At 44.5% G+C, this 15,684-nt stretch overlaps 1 protein-coding gene across 1 annotated transcript in view; it reads right to left on the bottom strand.

Moving 5' to 3' along the window:
* Positions 1-15,684, bottom strand: part of MAD1L1 (MAD1 mitotic arrest deficient-like 1 (yeast)) — a gene marked incomplete at its 5' end in the record, with an annotated part of 190,615 nt that overhangs the window by 80,986 nt on the left and 93,945 nt on the right. The window contains one exon of the mRNA XM_009699503.1: positions 10,763-10,953. Within this exon, the coding sequence (XP_009697805.1) occupies positions 10,763-10,953 (191 nt within the window). The remainder of the gene's footprint in view (positions 1-10,762; positions 10,954-15,684) is intronic.

Genomic DNA, 15,684 nt, shown 5'->3' on the forward strand with positions numbered 1-15,684 from the left:
CGATCTGCTTCATATAAAAATCATCTACAAAGAATCCCCTCTCCAGAGTCGGATGCATCTCAGAAATGCAAAGTGACAGCTAGCACATGAAATGCTCTCCAGAGCCTTCCATTAAGACAGACAAACCCTTCAGTTTAAGGTTGAAATTTATGTCAGCTCCCCAGAACACGCTTGAGATAGATCCACTGTTATCAGCTACCTGCTTTAGCTGAAACTGAATATAGATTAGGGACAAATTAAAATTTTCAAGCCTCAGTTTGATATATTCCCTCCAAGATACAGGCAGACAGGCTTGTCTTCTAGAAGCTAAAGATACCATCAAAAGATAATCTTGGGAGTTACCAAAGCTGGAGGTCATCTTCAGCTCTCAAATTCCCTGCTTCCCTTGTGGAGGAGAAAGCAGCAATGTGATTTAGCTATGAATCCTTATAAGATAGATTTGACACAAAATACCTCTCCGCACTTCTTCCTCAAAGGATGTTCTCATGCAATTGGCAAAAAAGAAAATACATTAAACCCAAAGTCCTAAAATAGTACCAAGTTGCCCGCTCTTACTGTTAACATACACATGGGGCAGAATGAATATTTTGTGTGTGGAGTTAGGATGAGTCATGTACTTGTTTGTTTGAAGCAAATATGAGAACAGAATAGGTTTTTCACCATTTCCACGTATATGAATAAAGGCAGTTGATACATTATTAAATCCTAACATTAATCTGTATCCATGTTAAGTGTTAATTCCTTAAGTATACAGAACATAAAGAGCTGAGCTGCAAAAGCTGTTCTGTAGCACAGGGCAGGACTCCACCAGAATCACAGCAGCCAGTCCCCATAACAAAGCTCTCCAGAAGGATTTTCAGTGTACTGCTGCCTTCTGTCATCGCTCCACAGATACAGCACCGTGGCAAGGACACCAGCATTAATAGATTCATATTGCACCACTGACAGGACATGTTATGATCCAGAGAGCCTGCATGGCACGTTGCGCTTAAGATTCCCTGATGCTGTGAAGTGCATCAAATCTTGAAGGAACGCCATGACTGAGTGCTCAATGTGCTCCCAACCCTCTCCAGCAATAACTGCCTCCAAATCAAAGTGTGACGTCTTGGAGCAAAGCAGAAGGTACACTCATAGCAGTTACTACTTTTGTTTTCCTACAAGCGGTTTCTCCAAAAAGAAAATGTAAGAGAATTCTCTTTAGGTAAAGGTCTTAGGGAACACCCTAACATGGCAGAGACTGGGATCCCATGAAGAAGAGCCGCCTAACAAGCTTTGAAATATGGGGTCTTATCTTAAACTGGCAAGCCAGTTTCAGAGAAAGCGTATTAACTGGTTTATGCAACACTAACTTCATGGTTAAGAGCCATGTAATAATTGAGCATTTAGGCTTTGAAGTGTGGAAGCAATACAAGGATGACAGAGGAACATATGGCTGTGAGATGCCAGCTCCTGTCTCACCCTGGATGGTGGCCCTTTAGTTGCCAAAGGGGAGCTGTGGCCAGCACACCGCATTCTTTGCTCCTCACTATTCCCCCGCTACACCCCTCCCCACTCACCTGCCAAGCCTTGTGAGAAAGGACAAACCACCTCGTTATCCAAACGAAATTTAGGCTGAAACCTTTCAACTCTGAAATCCTAGATGAGGGCACAACACAAGCATGTATATTCACAACAAATAAAGGAGAAGACCTTTGTATGAGCCCAGATCCAGTCTTCAGATGGAGAGGCTAGATGTCCCAAGACCATACCAGCATGGGAATCTTTCGCTGTATTTCCATATTTCTGAACGGTTTTTTATACACACAAACACACACCCTCTTCCCTCCCTGGAGATTAGAAAATCTTTTGCCCCAGTCAAGCACAGGGAGTAGCTATAAATCCCAAGAGATAAGCCCTACTTATAGTTGTATTTAAACAATGTGCTGCTTACTCCAGAAAGAAGAGAGGCAGCGGCTGCCACTCACTCTCGCTGCTGGCTTTGTACAGGCTGGGCTGGGCTGCTATGACCTGGGGCACTGACACGCTGGTGGGTGCTTTGCTGGATGTTACCAGCTGCGTCTCACCTCAGAGTTGTTTTCTGGAGCTAACTGCTTTTCCTAGAAGTCTTCTCACAAATCTGTTCCCGGAACACTTAGAGACAAGGTGAAGGAGTGGTACAAAAGCCATCTTGAAGTCCCTCAGCAAAGCTGCGACTGCATGCCCTCTGCATCACCAACCACTCCTCACAGTCAGCTAAAAAGGTGCTTCAGGGATGTCCATGCAGGATCACAAGTGGAGGAAAGGGCCACAGGGATTGCTAAAAATCCCTGACACCATTTGTCACACAGGGATGGCATAGAAGATGATGTCGTGACAGTCTTGCTGCGGCTGAACAGGCTCGCCTTGGAGCAGACCAACACTGGCAGAGGCCCAGAACTGACCCAAGGCAGGAGAGATGGGATGGGCCTGTCCTCTCCTCCTCGTGTCCAAAGGCAGACGAATAATTGAAACTGTGGGGCAGCCAGGAAAGATGGCCGAGATGCAAGGTACCCAGAAACTCAAGACTCTTCCCCCGCAAAAGGATAAAAACCTCCAGCAATTTTCCACTCCTTTTCATGTGCGGCTTTGAACATAACCATACGCAAGCAACCAGCGGGGTTGTGGTTTGCTGACACGGCTCTGCGTGTTCTGCAAATTCAGAACAGAGCAGCCAGGGAAAGCAACAAGCGTGTATCAAAAGCTGCTTTGCAAAACACCCATTTTGTGTGTGCTGCAGCAAGGCTTTGCCGTTCCCCCATCGCCCGGACTCGAAGGCATCACACCTTTTCCTTCAAGAGTGTCAATCACATAGGCTCTAAGTAGAACATCTTTTGAAACTAACAGAGACTCAAATAAATAAATAAAATTGAAGAGATTTAATGCCAGTTGAAGGTGGCAGGTACCCACAGAAAACGAGAGGAGCAGCTGTGCCGCCCCAGGCCCCTGGCCCATGCCGGCTGCACCACACGTCTGAGGGAGAATTTGCTGCATCCATTCACGTATAACAAAAGCCAGCTGCACCGGTTACATCTCCAGTCCATTCACCTGCAGCTTCCCCACTGCAGAACATTTTGAAAAGCTTCTCAAACCCCCATGGAAGTCCATGAATGGTAATATCCTGCACCCAGGTGAGAGGGACAGAGAAAACCAGAAGGTTGAGTGACCTAGAGCAAAGCCAAGCGGCAACTGAGCGGCAGAGATGGGAACAAGAATCCAGGAGTGGTTTTGCTTATATCTCCTCTGCTTTATCCGTTATTTAACACTGTCTTTGTCTCACAGTGCATAAATACAGTCCTGTTAGCCCACACAGTCCTTTGTAAGCTGTTCAAATACAGCAGCGGGCGGACGCAGACATCCTTCTCTCCCGAGACCTCCTGCGGGGAGACCGGGCATAGCCAGTGACGAGACCAACTCTTCTTCAGCAAATTGCAATCATGCGGGTGCTGGGAACGTGGCAGGGGGGTGGAAAGGAAGGAGAGGCTTTTATTGTAGCAGGTAAGTCAGCCAGGATCTGCTCTGCCTCCTGTTAACTTACGCTGACACAGCAGCAGCTTTTGGATTGTCTGGGGCGCAGGGCTGTGCTGTGGTGTGCGGGGCTACCTGGCTCTGCCGTACGGCATAAGGATGGAGGCAGCAGCTGCCTGGTTTGGGTCACAGGCAGAGCTAGGGTACAACCTGCCCCGTGTTGTCCTACACCACACATCCCTCCAGGGCCACACACGCTGCTACACCATCCTGGATGCTCTGGTTTAATTAAATTCTCATCAGTGACCTGTGCTCCATGTTGGTGCACGTGACTCTCCCTAGAAAGCAATGGCTGTCTTTCCCATTTCATTAAATAAGAGATATTTTAATGAAGGAAAAGGGAATTTGGAAAGAGATGAATTGCAAACTTATTAAAAAAGACATATTCCAGTAACTTGGTTACTTATTGTTATTGCAGAATCATAGAATCATTTGGGTTGGAAAAGACCTTTAAGATCATTGAGTGCAACCATAAACCTAACACTGCCAAGTCCACCAGAAGCTGTGGTCCTTCAGCTGGGATGGCTGATGTCTGCTGTGCCCTGTTGCCTGGATGAGGCCATCAGCAGTACTGACAGTCATGGTGCAGAGTTTGTGGAATTAACTTGAACGCTGCCTTTTTTCCAGTGCCCTGCTCCTTTGCCAAGAGAGGGGAAGCGCAGACAGAGAGGCAGAGCTCATGCCACCACAAGCAGGGTGCTGCGGGGAGGGAGACCTAGTGATACAGCCCTGGCACTGCCATGCCCTTCGGGCATGAAGGAGCGAAGGGAAGGGAAACTCCAAAAGCAGCTTGGTAGCCAACAGCTGATGATTACAAAGCAAACACAGAATTGCAGAGGGACAACCTGCATCTCAGATGGCATCTGTAAGCCAAACTCACGTTTCCTGCCCAAAACCAGACCTGCTTTGTTGAAGTGACGGGTTTTGTATCTGCCTCACAGTGTAACACATCAGTCACTCCAACAGAGAGGATGCACCCATCGGCAAGACAAATCTCAGACCTTTCACAGAGCCTCACATATACCACCCTCCCACTACTCAGGAAAGACTCAGTCACTGGAATAATTCTCCAACATCATCAGCATTAATTACCTGCATGGCTGGGTCTACCCTGGCAGACTCACAGACACGGCAGGGAAGGGGAAGAAGTGGTGCCAACATGCTGGAAATGGGTATTGCACCAGACCGGCAGGTAACAGCGGAGTGTATTCCCCAGCCCAAAGCTGCTCTATGCTCCCCATCAGCACAGTCTATTTATCCTCACAACAGTCTAGTGACATTTGCAGGAGCATCATCCGCCTCATACAGATGGGAAACAGAGGCAGAGAAAAAGCATTAACTTTTCTCAGTTGGAACGAGGCTTCAGCCCAGCTTCCTGAAGTCTTGGAGCAGCATCCTTTTGCTCAGAAATTCAGTAAAAAGAAAACCTTCTGTTAGATCTCTCCACTATCCTTGAGGTGACTTGTTTCTTTTGAAAAGAAAAAAGAAAAAAAAAATTAAAAAAGGAAAAAAACTCCTACCCTGCCCTAGAGGATAGGCAGTTGTTTAGGGAAGCACATGCAGTAGGAGAGAAACTGTGTCAGGAGGAAAAAAGGCATGAGAAAGAGCAGAATAAGATGAAGACAGTGGCAAGAATTAAAGTAAGGTCCTAACATGAAACAGGCTGCTACGATATCTGAAAGAAAATGATGCGTGGGAAGTTTAAATACAGGATTTGATGCTGTAACACCATAGATTGCTCAACAGCTCCTGTTTCAGAGCTGCTGATTAGTGCAACCCAAATGGGTCCTTGCTGACCCTTCCAGGAACCCCAGAGCAATCATCTGGCAGGAAGGCATCACACTCGCACAGCGACGGCAGGCGCTCCCAGAGCTGAGGAGAAATCAAGTCTCCAACAACGACATTGGCAAATTGAAAACAAAATATAAAAATAAAATAACTTGTAATTAACAAGAATGAGGAGTTAACAGAGGCCTACAATCTCTAATCAAACTCTTGCTGCCTGGCCTCCTCCACCGATGAGCCCCATTGTTATTTTTGATTGTGTGTGCAAGAGCGTGAGACGGCTGCTGGAAGAATAGCACTCCATCAAAACTGTGATTTCTTTCTCCCCTTGAGACTCATCAAGGGTGAGGAGGAGGAGAGGGGAGAAGATAGAGATGCAAAAAGAAACAAACAGCTAGAACATGCTTCTCAGAGATACTCTGCTGGGTTCAAGGAGGCAATAACTGAAACTGCAGGTATACCAAGCATGTAGACTCCGATTCAGAGCTCCCAACAGGGCTATCAGCTTCAAGACGAAACAAGAGTACTCAAGTGAGTAAAAGTAATCCCTGTATTAACCATCCTGCTTATTCTGAGATCTACATTGTTCACTGGTGTGCCCCGGCCAAACTGATGCTAAGGCTGCCCTGGAATCTCAGCAGACTGGGCTCTCCCCGCACGTTTAACCAAGATGAGTTTTGTCTCCCCCTTTCAGCCAGCAGTTTGTCAGCATCACTCTGTGTTTGAAAAATAGCCTCCGAGTTCTTTCCTATTCAATCCAGTCTCATTTCCCTCCTCAGGAAAAGAGAATTCAGCTATTACTTCTTGCGCGCATAGCTGCCCTATTGCATTTTACACACCTTGTCAATACAGAGGCAACAGGATGGCAGGGTACCCAAGCAATGAGGCAAGCAAAGGAAGACTGGGAAGTTAAAAGTGGTGTCTGTGCTTCCACCGTAGCCACCTTCCGTACAAAGCCTTTACCCTTTTCACTCCTCTATGTTCTGCCTTTGCACACACAGTGAACCACATCGGAAGCAAGTGTTCACTTGTCAGATTGCCTTGACGTTTGACAGTGACAGTTCCCCTTATAGATCTGCAAACCAACTCTTTATGTAAGTCCTTAAAGAGGTGTGCATCAAAGACAGCGTGTGCACACTGGCTGTTAATTTAACAGGTTGCAGAAAAGCTGTTGATTTTATTACCGTATTACCAATCCAACAGGACACCAATAAAAGTTTTATTTTGCAGCAAGAAGTGCCAGCCCTGTAGCTGGCAACATTCTCAAGCTGTGTCAAGATGCTTCTGGTTTTGTTTGCTGTCAGGTATCTTGGGTATTCTCTTTCAAGAGATAAAGCCTACCAACTTGGGGATGCTCTTCAATGAGCTACCGCTGGTGTTTGGGTTTCCATTTGATAATTTTGACAGAAAATAGCAACACAGATGAGACCTGGAAGCAGAGACAATTCTGTACTCTGCAAGGCTGGGCCCTGAGGATATAGACAGTATCTGTCTAAAGGCAGCCTTTTGGCCAGGACTATTTTGAGCTCAGACACATAACACCGCTGTGATACTGGAAAGAGTTTGTCTGTTTTAACTTCCTTACCAATCATCTTGGACCCAAATAATTTATATATGAATTACTAAGAAATCCGAACACTCCTTTTTGAGAAAGTAGAGGAATCTGAAACCAGAAAAAGCTTCAAACACTGCCAGACTTGATGTAGTTGTAACACAGGAGCAGATCGATTGCCTTTTCAGTCCAGGATTCTATCAAGAATGTGACCAGCACCACATTCAAGCCACAACAGTAGAAACACTTTACCTGAAGCACAGTGAATAATCAAGCACAGATTGCTCTCTCTGAGCACTCTTCTTGCTCTCTCTTCTTCACTCAAGTCTTCATTCCTAAGTATTTCCAGAGGATGGAGTTGAACGTTGCCAGATACAGCAGCAGCAAAACCATATGTAGACACGACCCAAAAAATAAGCAGTGTGAATGGGAATTTTCTTCCTAACCTCTATGGAAAAAGATTGCCTTTACATCTCAAAGCAGAGCGCTCTGCATGTCCCTGCTTAAGGTAAATGTAAATATTTAATGTAAAATTAGGTATTATTATTTGTCCACAAACATGTCTTACCAACTTAGAAAATGTACTGAGCTCCTGCTCTCAGCCGTACCTTGAAGCCATAGGGTCTATCAAATAAAAGGATTTCCACTCTTTTCATTTTAAATTGATTGGCTTCAAATGCTTTGGTTGGAATTGTGTCTTTAGGCACACAAAAAGAAAAAGCCCATGATTTAATTTCTCTACACTGTTTGTTCATTTGTACAAGTGTCTCCAAATCATCTCCTCTTCAAATTTGACCAGTCTTTCTGTTTACCAAAAGACTTTCTTTGTCTGAAACAATTGTCATTGCCTTTCTAAAGGCCTCATTTCCTTACTCTCATTCAGGATCTAGCCAGAGACAAGGGTAAACAGCACGATGTACACAGGGCCAAGCAATGACATCCTGATTTGCCACTGCTTAATTCCAAGTTGGCAAAGCTGCTTCCCAGCAACGTTTGTTTATTTTAATAGATATCTTTAATGGATTGTTACAAAGGGAGTCAATGCAGTTCTCGGACATCTCACGGGTGGGCTGGCCTAGACACACCAGTCAAGCATTATGCAGAATGCAAAGTCTGTGCCGTGGCCTAGCACATCTAATGTACCAGCAACGGGAACAGAATACGAACCTGTCAAGTGCCGCAATAACTATAACGCATTACATCCCACAAAAAAATAATCAGAAACTAAACTCCCGGTGAGGAATCTGTAATGCTGTTTTCCACAGCATTTAATTAAAAGAATAAAAAAGAGCAAACAAGCGAGAGCGAGCTGTGAAGTCTGAGGTGCGCCCTGCTGCCTACACACTCGCACACAGAGGGTCTCAAAATCACTGGAACATCCTTCAAGTTGATGAGCTCATCTGTTGCATCAATAGGGATTGCCAATAAATACTGATACGGTTTCATTGGAATTCAGTGCTCATTTATAGATGCAGTCATTTATATTTGCAGCATGGCACTGGGATTAACCCTTTCATTGAAGCTGTAATTCCAATTAATGCAAATTGGTTAGACACATACAGCATGTAGATAATAAGCCCTACTACAGTAACAGTATACCTTGGTCAGGAAAACCAAGCACATCTTTCATCTTCATTTAGCTTTGAAGGGGTTACATTACAGTAGCTCCTATTGCATCCCTGTTATTGAAGCCTCACCAAAAATTAAATGCCACCAGCAGTGCTACTGAAATATGCTCTAAAGTTTACATGCAAACTACAAAAGCTTGTAAAGTGCCAGGGGAGTTCTCTGGTTTAATTATATAGACCCTGTTCCATAAATTGCTTGAACGGAATAAATACAAATAGTATTCCCTGCTTTGTGACCTCTTTGGGTTAACGAAATGCACACAAACACCCACAGTCTGCTATGGCTCAGAAATTCCACAGCATAAACACATAACCTCGCTGGAAGCTGTAGTCAAGATTCAATCCTTAGTACATACATGAGAACCAGCTGTCTGGACTCAGCAAGGAAATAATTTGTTGTTTATATTCTACTACTATTCTAAGCTGCAGACGGTGGGAATTGTCTGCGATTTACTGAACAGGGAGAAAAGAGAGTCTGAGATTTTTGTTGTTCAGGCTCTAATTAGCAAATCTGGTTCTCCTATCCGAAGAGGTGTGTGAGGTAAGAGAGGCTGAGGAATTCCATGAATCAAAAAGCAACCCACCCTTGGCTTTGGGAAATGTAAGATTCGCTCTACCTGGTGACACTCACCCTCATCCTCTGGATGTACTTGGGAATAAAGATTTGAGTGAAGAAGAGAAAGCAAGAAGAGTGTTTACAGAGAGGAATCTGTACTTTATTATTCACTCTCCTGCATGTATATCATTTCTATTGCCACGACATGAAGGAGAACTTGATCCTACTGAAGACAAATTACCGAGATGCCAGCCAGTTCCTGTTCATGTGGCCAGTACACAATTTTCTCACATTTTCTTCACTTTCTCCAAACATGCCATCTCTCCTATGACATACAAAGAACTGCTAGTTGTAGTGTCTGGCCATGGCATCCAACAGACATCTCCAGGAGTCTGCTGAAGTTTCATTCACTAAACATTTAAACTACAGGTGTGAGCACAGGCCTCTGGAAGCGTTAGAACTAACAGCATTGCACCATCTCAACAGAGAACTGTTTTCAGGATTCAGGGATGGTACCTTAAAACCAGCAGTTATTCTCCCCTCTGGACACTGAGCTTTTTTTTCTTGCCATGTGTGGCAGTTAGTCCAGAACCCTCCTAAGGTCAAGTAATACAACTGTTTTGGGGATATTTTCCCAGTTTTACTAAGGATCCCAGGTGCTGTCTCATACTTACTCTCACTTGCTTTATTTGTTGTTTGCTGGTTGTTTTTTCTGAAGTTGCAGAACTCAAAAACGTTTGTCCTGTTACGTACAGAAACAATACCGCAGTAATCCACACGCAGCACACAGCTGTAGGTCTGGAGAAAGAGAACCCCTCCGGTTCCTGCTTGTAGAGTTCCCTCCTGTACTGAACACCTCCAAACCCCTCATCCTTCTCATCAATGAGACTCAGCCCAGGGGGATCAGTGGGAGGCAGGTATGATTTTAAGTGCCAGTTGTGTTTGCCACCGAGGAGGAGAAAGTTCTCCCGCTGACCTGTAAACATGGGCTGTTGACATCTGAACCAAGGTAAAGATGGCACTTAACAGCTTGCTGACTCTAATGTCACACCTCGGTTCTCTAATGCATCAGCCCAACTGTGCTAGCTGGAAGGTAATGCAAAAGAAAAACGGCGCCTATCAAGCCACAACCCACCCTCAGCCCACCTAGCTAGACCAATAAAGGTATCAGACTGACAGAAGACAGACTGTTATTGCTACTCATCTGTGCTGTTCACATAAATGGCACTTCACACACACAAGGATGAGTTGCTGCTCAAAAGGGATTCCAATTTACATAAAGACAAGATGATGACACGCAGACAAGCTAGAGGATAGCAAAGACAGAAAGGACGTATATCTCGTAGTGAAGTAAGGGTGAAACCTTGATGGTTACATAAGGTTTTATTGCCACGGCATATATAACTGATAATATAAAAAGGTGAAGTGCAAGGCCAGATGTCTTAGGTATTATGCACATATAGTCTCTTCTCTTTACTTCTGACTTTGATATATAAGTGAGAGATCAGATGTCAAACCTTCTAAGGTAATTTTTTAAAAGAAGAAAGGATCTTTACTTCCCTTATAAGGAACACCCGGTCATATAGCGGGGGGGCAGTGATTTTCCAGTCTAATCACTGAGAAAGAGTAAATATGTTCTGGCATGCTGAAAACCATGAACCCAAAGAAGCAGGTGCAGCGAGGGGTGCACAGACCTACCTTAAAAAGCAGGCAGTCCCCTTGGTGCTCAGCGTAAATGGAGGTGAGTCGATACTGATTCTCAGTCGTGATGTCGATCTGGTACCCCGTTAGCGTGTAGCAAACCTTGCGAAACTCCTGGATCTTGGTCTGGAAAACTTCTTTCAGACGCTGATTTTTTAGTTCTGCACTTTCCACTTGCTTCTTCAGCTCTGTGTAGGGGAAGAAAACGGGTACCTTCTTATACGTCATCAGCACAGAGCCCTTGCACCGTATTTACAGTGCTAGCCAAACTAAGTGAATTGAAAAGGTTAATTAAATTTTTAAAAAGTGAATTAAGCAGGCAGAGTAAAGGAACAGACAAGCTAGATTCCTCTCCTTCTGGCCCCAGCAGACCAAAAGATAATAAACTGGGGAAGAAGGAAAACAGACATGTCTTGGTGGGATGGATTTTTCTTTTGCTCAGCCAGCCTTTTAACAACGTACTACAAAATTCAAAGCTATAGCATCCATTTCCCCACATGCACACATCTTATCTTCTACATGGAACCCAAGAGAAGGGTGTTACGCTACACGAAGCAAGAAAGTGGAAAAAATGGCAAGAAATACGCCTCTGTATGGTTGCATCAGGAGGAAGTTGCCTATAAATAAAGGACGTACTCTTGATTTGACTGTAAGTGCTTTGATCTCAAATTGACACACTGCTTAGGCATCCCTCAAGATTCAGAAAGGCGCTTTTATTGTGATAAAAAGCCTGAAGAGTACCACTGCCTCTTTGCATTTGCTACCTTAACTGGACTAGTCCCTACAAGAGAGGTCCGGTGAGACTGCCTGCCACTCACCCTGTATTTTATTGCTACAAAGGGAGCTGCCAGTACTGTGAATCCTTCAAGAGGATACACAACAATTACCATGAATCTTTCACCCAAGGTGCCTTCTGAGTAATTAAACCTCGATTTATCCCCCCATTAATTACAGAGATTGGCTTTACTTTAATATACACTAGAGATGTCTCCCAAGTCAGCCTGTTTCATCAACACTGCAGTTCAGGGTTAGAAAAAAACCCTGACTCTTTCTAACAGCAAACAAATAGACTTCCTCACTTGGATACCTTTTTGTCACTCTGAGGTTTAAGGCTTTGTCTGTGCTGTGATCAGAGACATAACTGCAGCGCATGTAGGCCATGTGTCTTTATTTTAGCTAGTTCAGAGTCCAGCAGCAGGATAGCAAAAACTTCAGCGCAAGCTGACTGCTTCAGTATAAAGGAAGGTTTTTGGCTGGGTTTATGCATGGCTTTAGCTACAGCACTATTGTTTCCCAAGCGAGGTGGAAAAGTTTTTGCTTGAGTATTTGCTGAAAAGTGTTTCCATCGGCCTCCCAAGCGCAGTGTAGGGAGAACGCAGGATGGTAACTGCAAGGCCATGGACTTGCCTGTGATTCACCTCTGAGCCGCTGCAAGTGCACCAGAAGAATCCAAGTCTCCTTTTATCTTCTGTACTGCTTTAGTTAGGTGCTCCGGGTGGGACAAAAGGATTATTCAGTGTGTTAAGTTAAAGTGCCTTAAATGCCACTGAGGATGCCCCTACTCAGAAGTACTTTGGCCTTAATCCAATTCAGCTTAATCCCCAGGCAAGGACAGGAACTCTTTAATGGTTAAAGAGAACTACATGTCCCTTTACTTCTGTGTGAGAGCATCCACGCAGGGAGAGTTAACACTGGCCAACCCCTTACCTTAATTTAATTCAGTTCCGCCTTCCTGAGCGGCTTGTGGAGATGATGTACGAGCAAAGTATTTCCTTTACGCCGGGTCTCCCCCCAGCTGTATCTCGCTTTACCAAGGGGAGCAAGCCAGTCTCAGAGCACATCACCAGTTTGTTCATTAAAACACTGCTATACAGGGAACCCCCCAACTGCTGGGGGATGTAAGGTGAGTATCCAAACCCTGCTCACAATCCCAAAGGGTCGTGACTTACACACTGCCCCTTCTCACGAGCTTGAAAAGGCTGTGTCTTTCTCGACCACCCACCTTCCCATCCATACTAAACTCATCACTGCATGATTAACTCAACCCTTCCTTGGATTGTTACAACCTTTTTCCCATCATTTCAGCTGGGTCTGGTCTTTGATTAATCAAGTAATCAGCCTCTGAAATCAGGAGGTTAATTGGCAGCTCTGACCTCAATATTCTCACAGTCTTCATTCAGCTATGCAACTGTTAAGGACAAACTCCTATATATGAAAGTAAAAATTCAGTGACCACATTGCAGTAGTAAATAACATTTCACCACTGTCAGAGACAGCACTGCCTTTAATATATTGCACACGTCCAACAGCGATATTTTTTTTCCTAATAAATGCAGTCTAGCCTTGGAAAAGTAAATCTGCCTTTTCCTACCGCATCTTGGAGGCTGCCTTTCCTGACTTTTATAACCTTGGAGGTCGATGGCACCCTAATTCATGAACTCCTTGAACAGCTTTCGTTATTCATGAAGAGTTAGCACCTTTTCCATTGTTTTGTCTCTCAGTGCGGTACTGCTAACGGCCATCACGAGCACCCGTCGTGTCGCAGCCTCATCACCCACCCAACAGCACTAGATAGACTACAACCACGTGAATCTAGAACAGCAACCAAGTGATGGCAACTGCTTTCCTCCACTACCCTCAGGGTGAAAAAGGAAAAACTCTGACTATAATCAGTCTTTTATGCAAGAAATCCTGAGCTTTTCAATGTAACTGAAGGACTAGCAAGCCTTCACTCCTGACAGCGTGCCCGAACCTCCTCCCTGCCGTTCCTCCTGGCCTTCTTTCCAGTGCCTGCGGCAGTTTCGGTGTATTACCGTGTCAGCCGTCCTGGCTGAAGGAATTCATCCGCATAAAAAAAAAAACAACAACTTATCTCCTTGTTAGAGATGCCTTGTGTCAGCCACTGGCACAAGGTGCTGCACTCGGTAACTGCTAATATAGATGCAGCTCAATGTGCCAGCACCAGCCAAGGAGGGGATAAAGCCTTGTCATTCCCCCCCAGCTCTGTTAGCAATTCCCCAACAGTGTTTCTTTAGCTTGGGGACAGGGCAGAAAAAACCAATCAGGCATAGGGACGTGATAGGAATGCTTAAGTTTGCAACTCCCCCCAGGGAAAGGTCCATTGAACCCTGAGACTGTAAAATAGAGATTGCTCTTCCTTTACGCCCAGTTAAATTGCAGCCCTCAATAGTTCTGCTATAGCAACTGCTGATGCCTACCTCCTGCAGTATTTATCCCGTAGAAACATTTCAACAAGGGGCTATTCCCGGATTAACTCAGGACAGCGCTCAGGACTGTGACTACTCCCTTGCTTTCCATTGAGGGCTCTGCTGAGTCAACCAAGAAGTCACACTGTGAGGACTCAAGGAAGAGTAACTTGATAGGAAGGTAACGTGAGACTTGAGAAACGCAGGATGGGATCCCACTGCTGAAATAAAGCCATTTGAGAAGCCCTAGGATATTTTTCAGTTTCCCACCACACTTCGGCAGGAAAGAGATTTCCTGCAGGTTGTGTGTCATACCAGCCAGCCCCAGGCCAACATCTCAGATACTTTGGGGTGCCTAAAATGGCACAGGATGCCTATTTTTAGGCACTGGGTACCTATGTAGCCTCTCTGCACCATGGCTTTGCCTGCGTACGGCCCTGGCACTGCAGATTCCCTGAGAACAGCACAAGCAGCATATGCATTGACTTGGGGACAGTAATTAATCTTTCTAATATTTCGCCCTCCAAGTGAAGATGTTAAGCTAAGAGGCAGCTCATTGTTTGCTCCGTGTCTGAATTCAAAGATGTGACGGTGCTAATTCTTAAGCCTCACCTAATACTGCTAATTCCCGCCAAATTTCTAGCAGAGTCAGGAAAAATTGACTTAAAAGTCATCATTTGCAGAGAGTACAATTCAGCGTATTTCAGAGCAATGTTTAAGGCACAGCTGTAGAGGCCAATGAACAGAGGGAGAGCCTTTCAGGATGGGTTGAGGGGCATTAACAGAGCAGGTTTCTGATGACAGCATTACTGTTTCCACCCGTTTTATCTACCACCTACAGGACACTGAACATCTTGATCCTGTAAGAATTTTCACAATGTTTGGAGAATTAGGTTTAATTACATCGTTAAAAGACAATGTTTAAAAACTAGAATCCTTATATTTAGAGTACCTGTTTGAGTTCCTGCATTTGACTCTGTTACACTTGCACAAAACAGGCGAAAGAAGTTGCAGGTGCCCTGCAGAAGCCATGGATGGGGAAAGTCACACCATAAATATCCTCCAACCCAGAGAAGAGATGTCAAAGCATCCCTCACTGAAGTGTTAATGAAACAAATAAGAACCGAGAAAATAAGCGTGAGATTTGGCAGGCTATGCCTCGGTCAGGGATAATGACTGGCTGTTTTCTTTGCCTGGTTAAAAAAAAAAAAATAAAAAAAAAAAAGAGGAGAACAGAGAGAACAGGAAAATACACGGAAATCATACTTCTCCATCTCCTTTGTAGCCAGGCCAAGAGTATGTACAAATAGTTTCCTGTCCTGAAGAGTTTGATGGGGAAAAAAAAAAATCCTCATTGAAAAAAATCATTAATCTGTTACAAAATTAGTATTGCCAAATGATTAACTTCCCCCCTAATGATGCTGCTTCTTGAACACCTTGTATTTTCACACACTTATATCGACTTTAATGAATAATTCAAACTATTTTTGATAAATAAATAAAATATGAGTTGGGCTTTTTTGGTCTCATATTGAAAATGTCACTGCTTTTTATTCCATTGTTTTTACACTCCTTACATCTGAAAATGTTTGCAGCTGCCTGGAAATACCACAGCTTTGGCTCTTGCTCTGAGTTCAGCTAGGTCAATCAATAGCAATAGCAGTCTCTACACCAAAGAAAACCACATCCACGCTTAACCTTTTCCCCAGGGAA

This window comes from Cariama cristata, unplaced genomic scaffold (assembly GCF_000690535.1).
Source record: "Cariama cristata isolate BGI_N322 unplaced genomic scaffold, ASM69053v1 scaffold6084, whole genome shotgun sequence".
Taxonomy (NCBI): domain Eukaryota; kingdom Metazoa; phylum Chordata; class Aves; order Cariamiformes; family Cariamidae; genus Cariama; species Cariama cristata.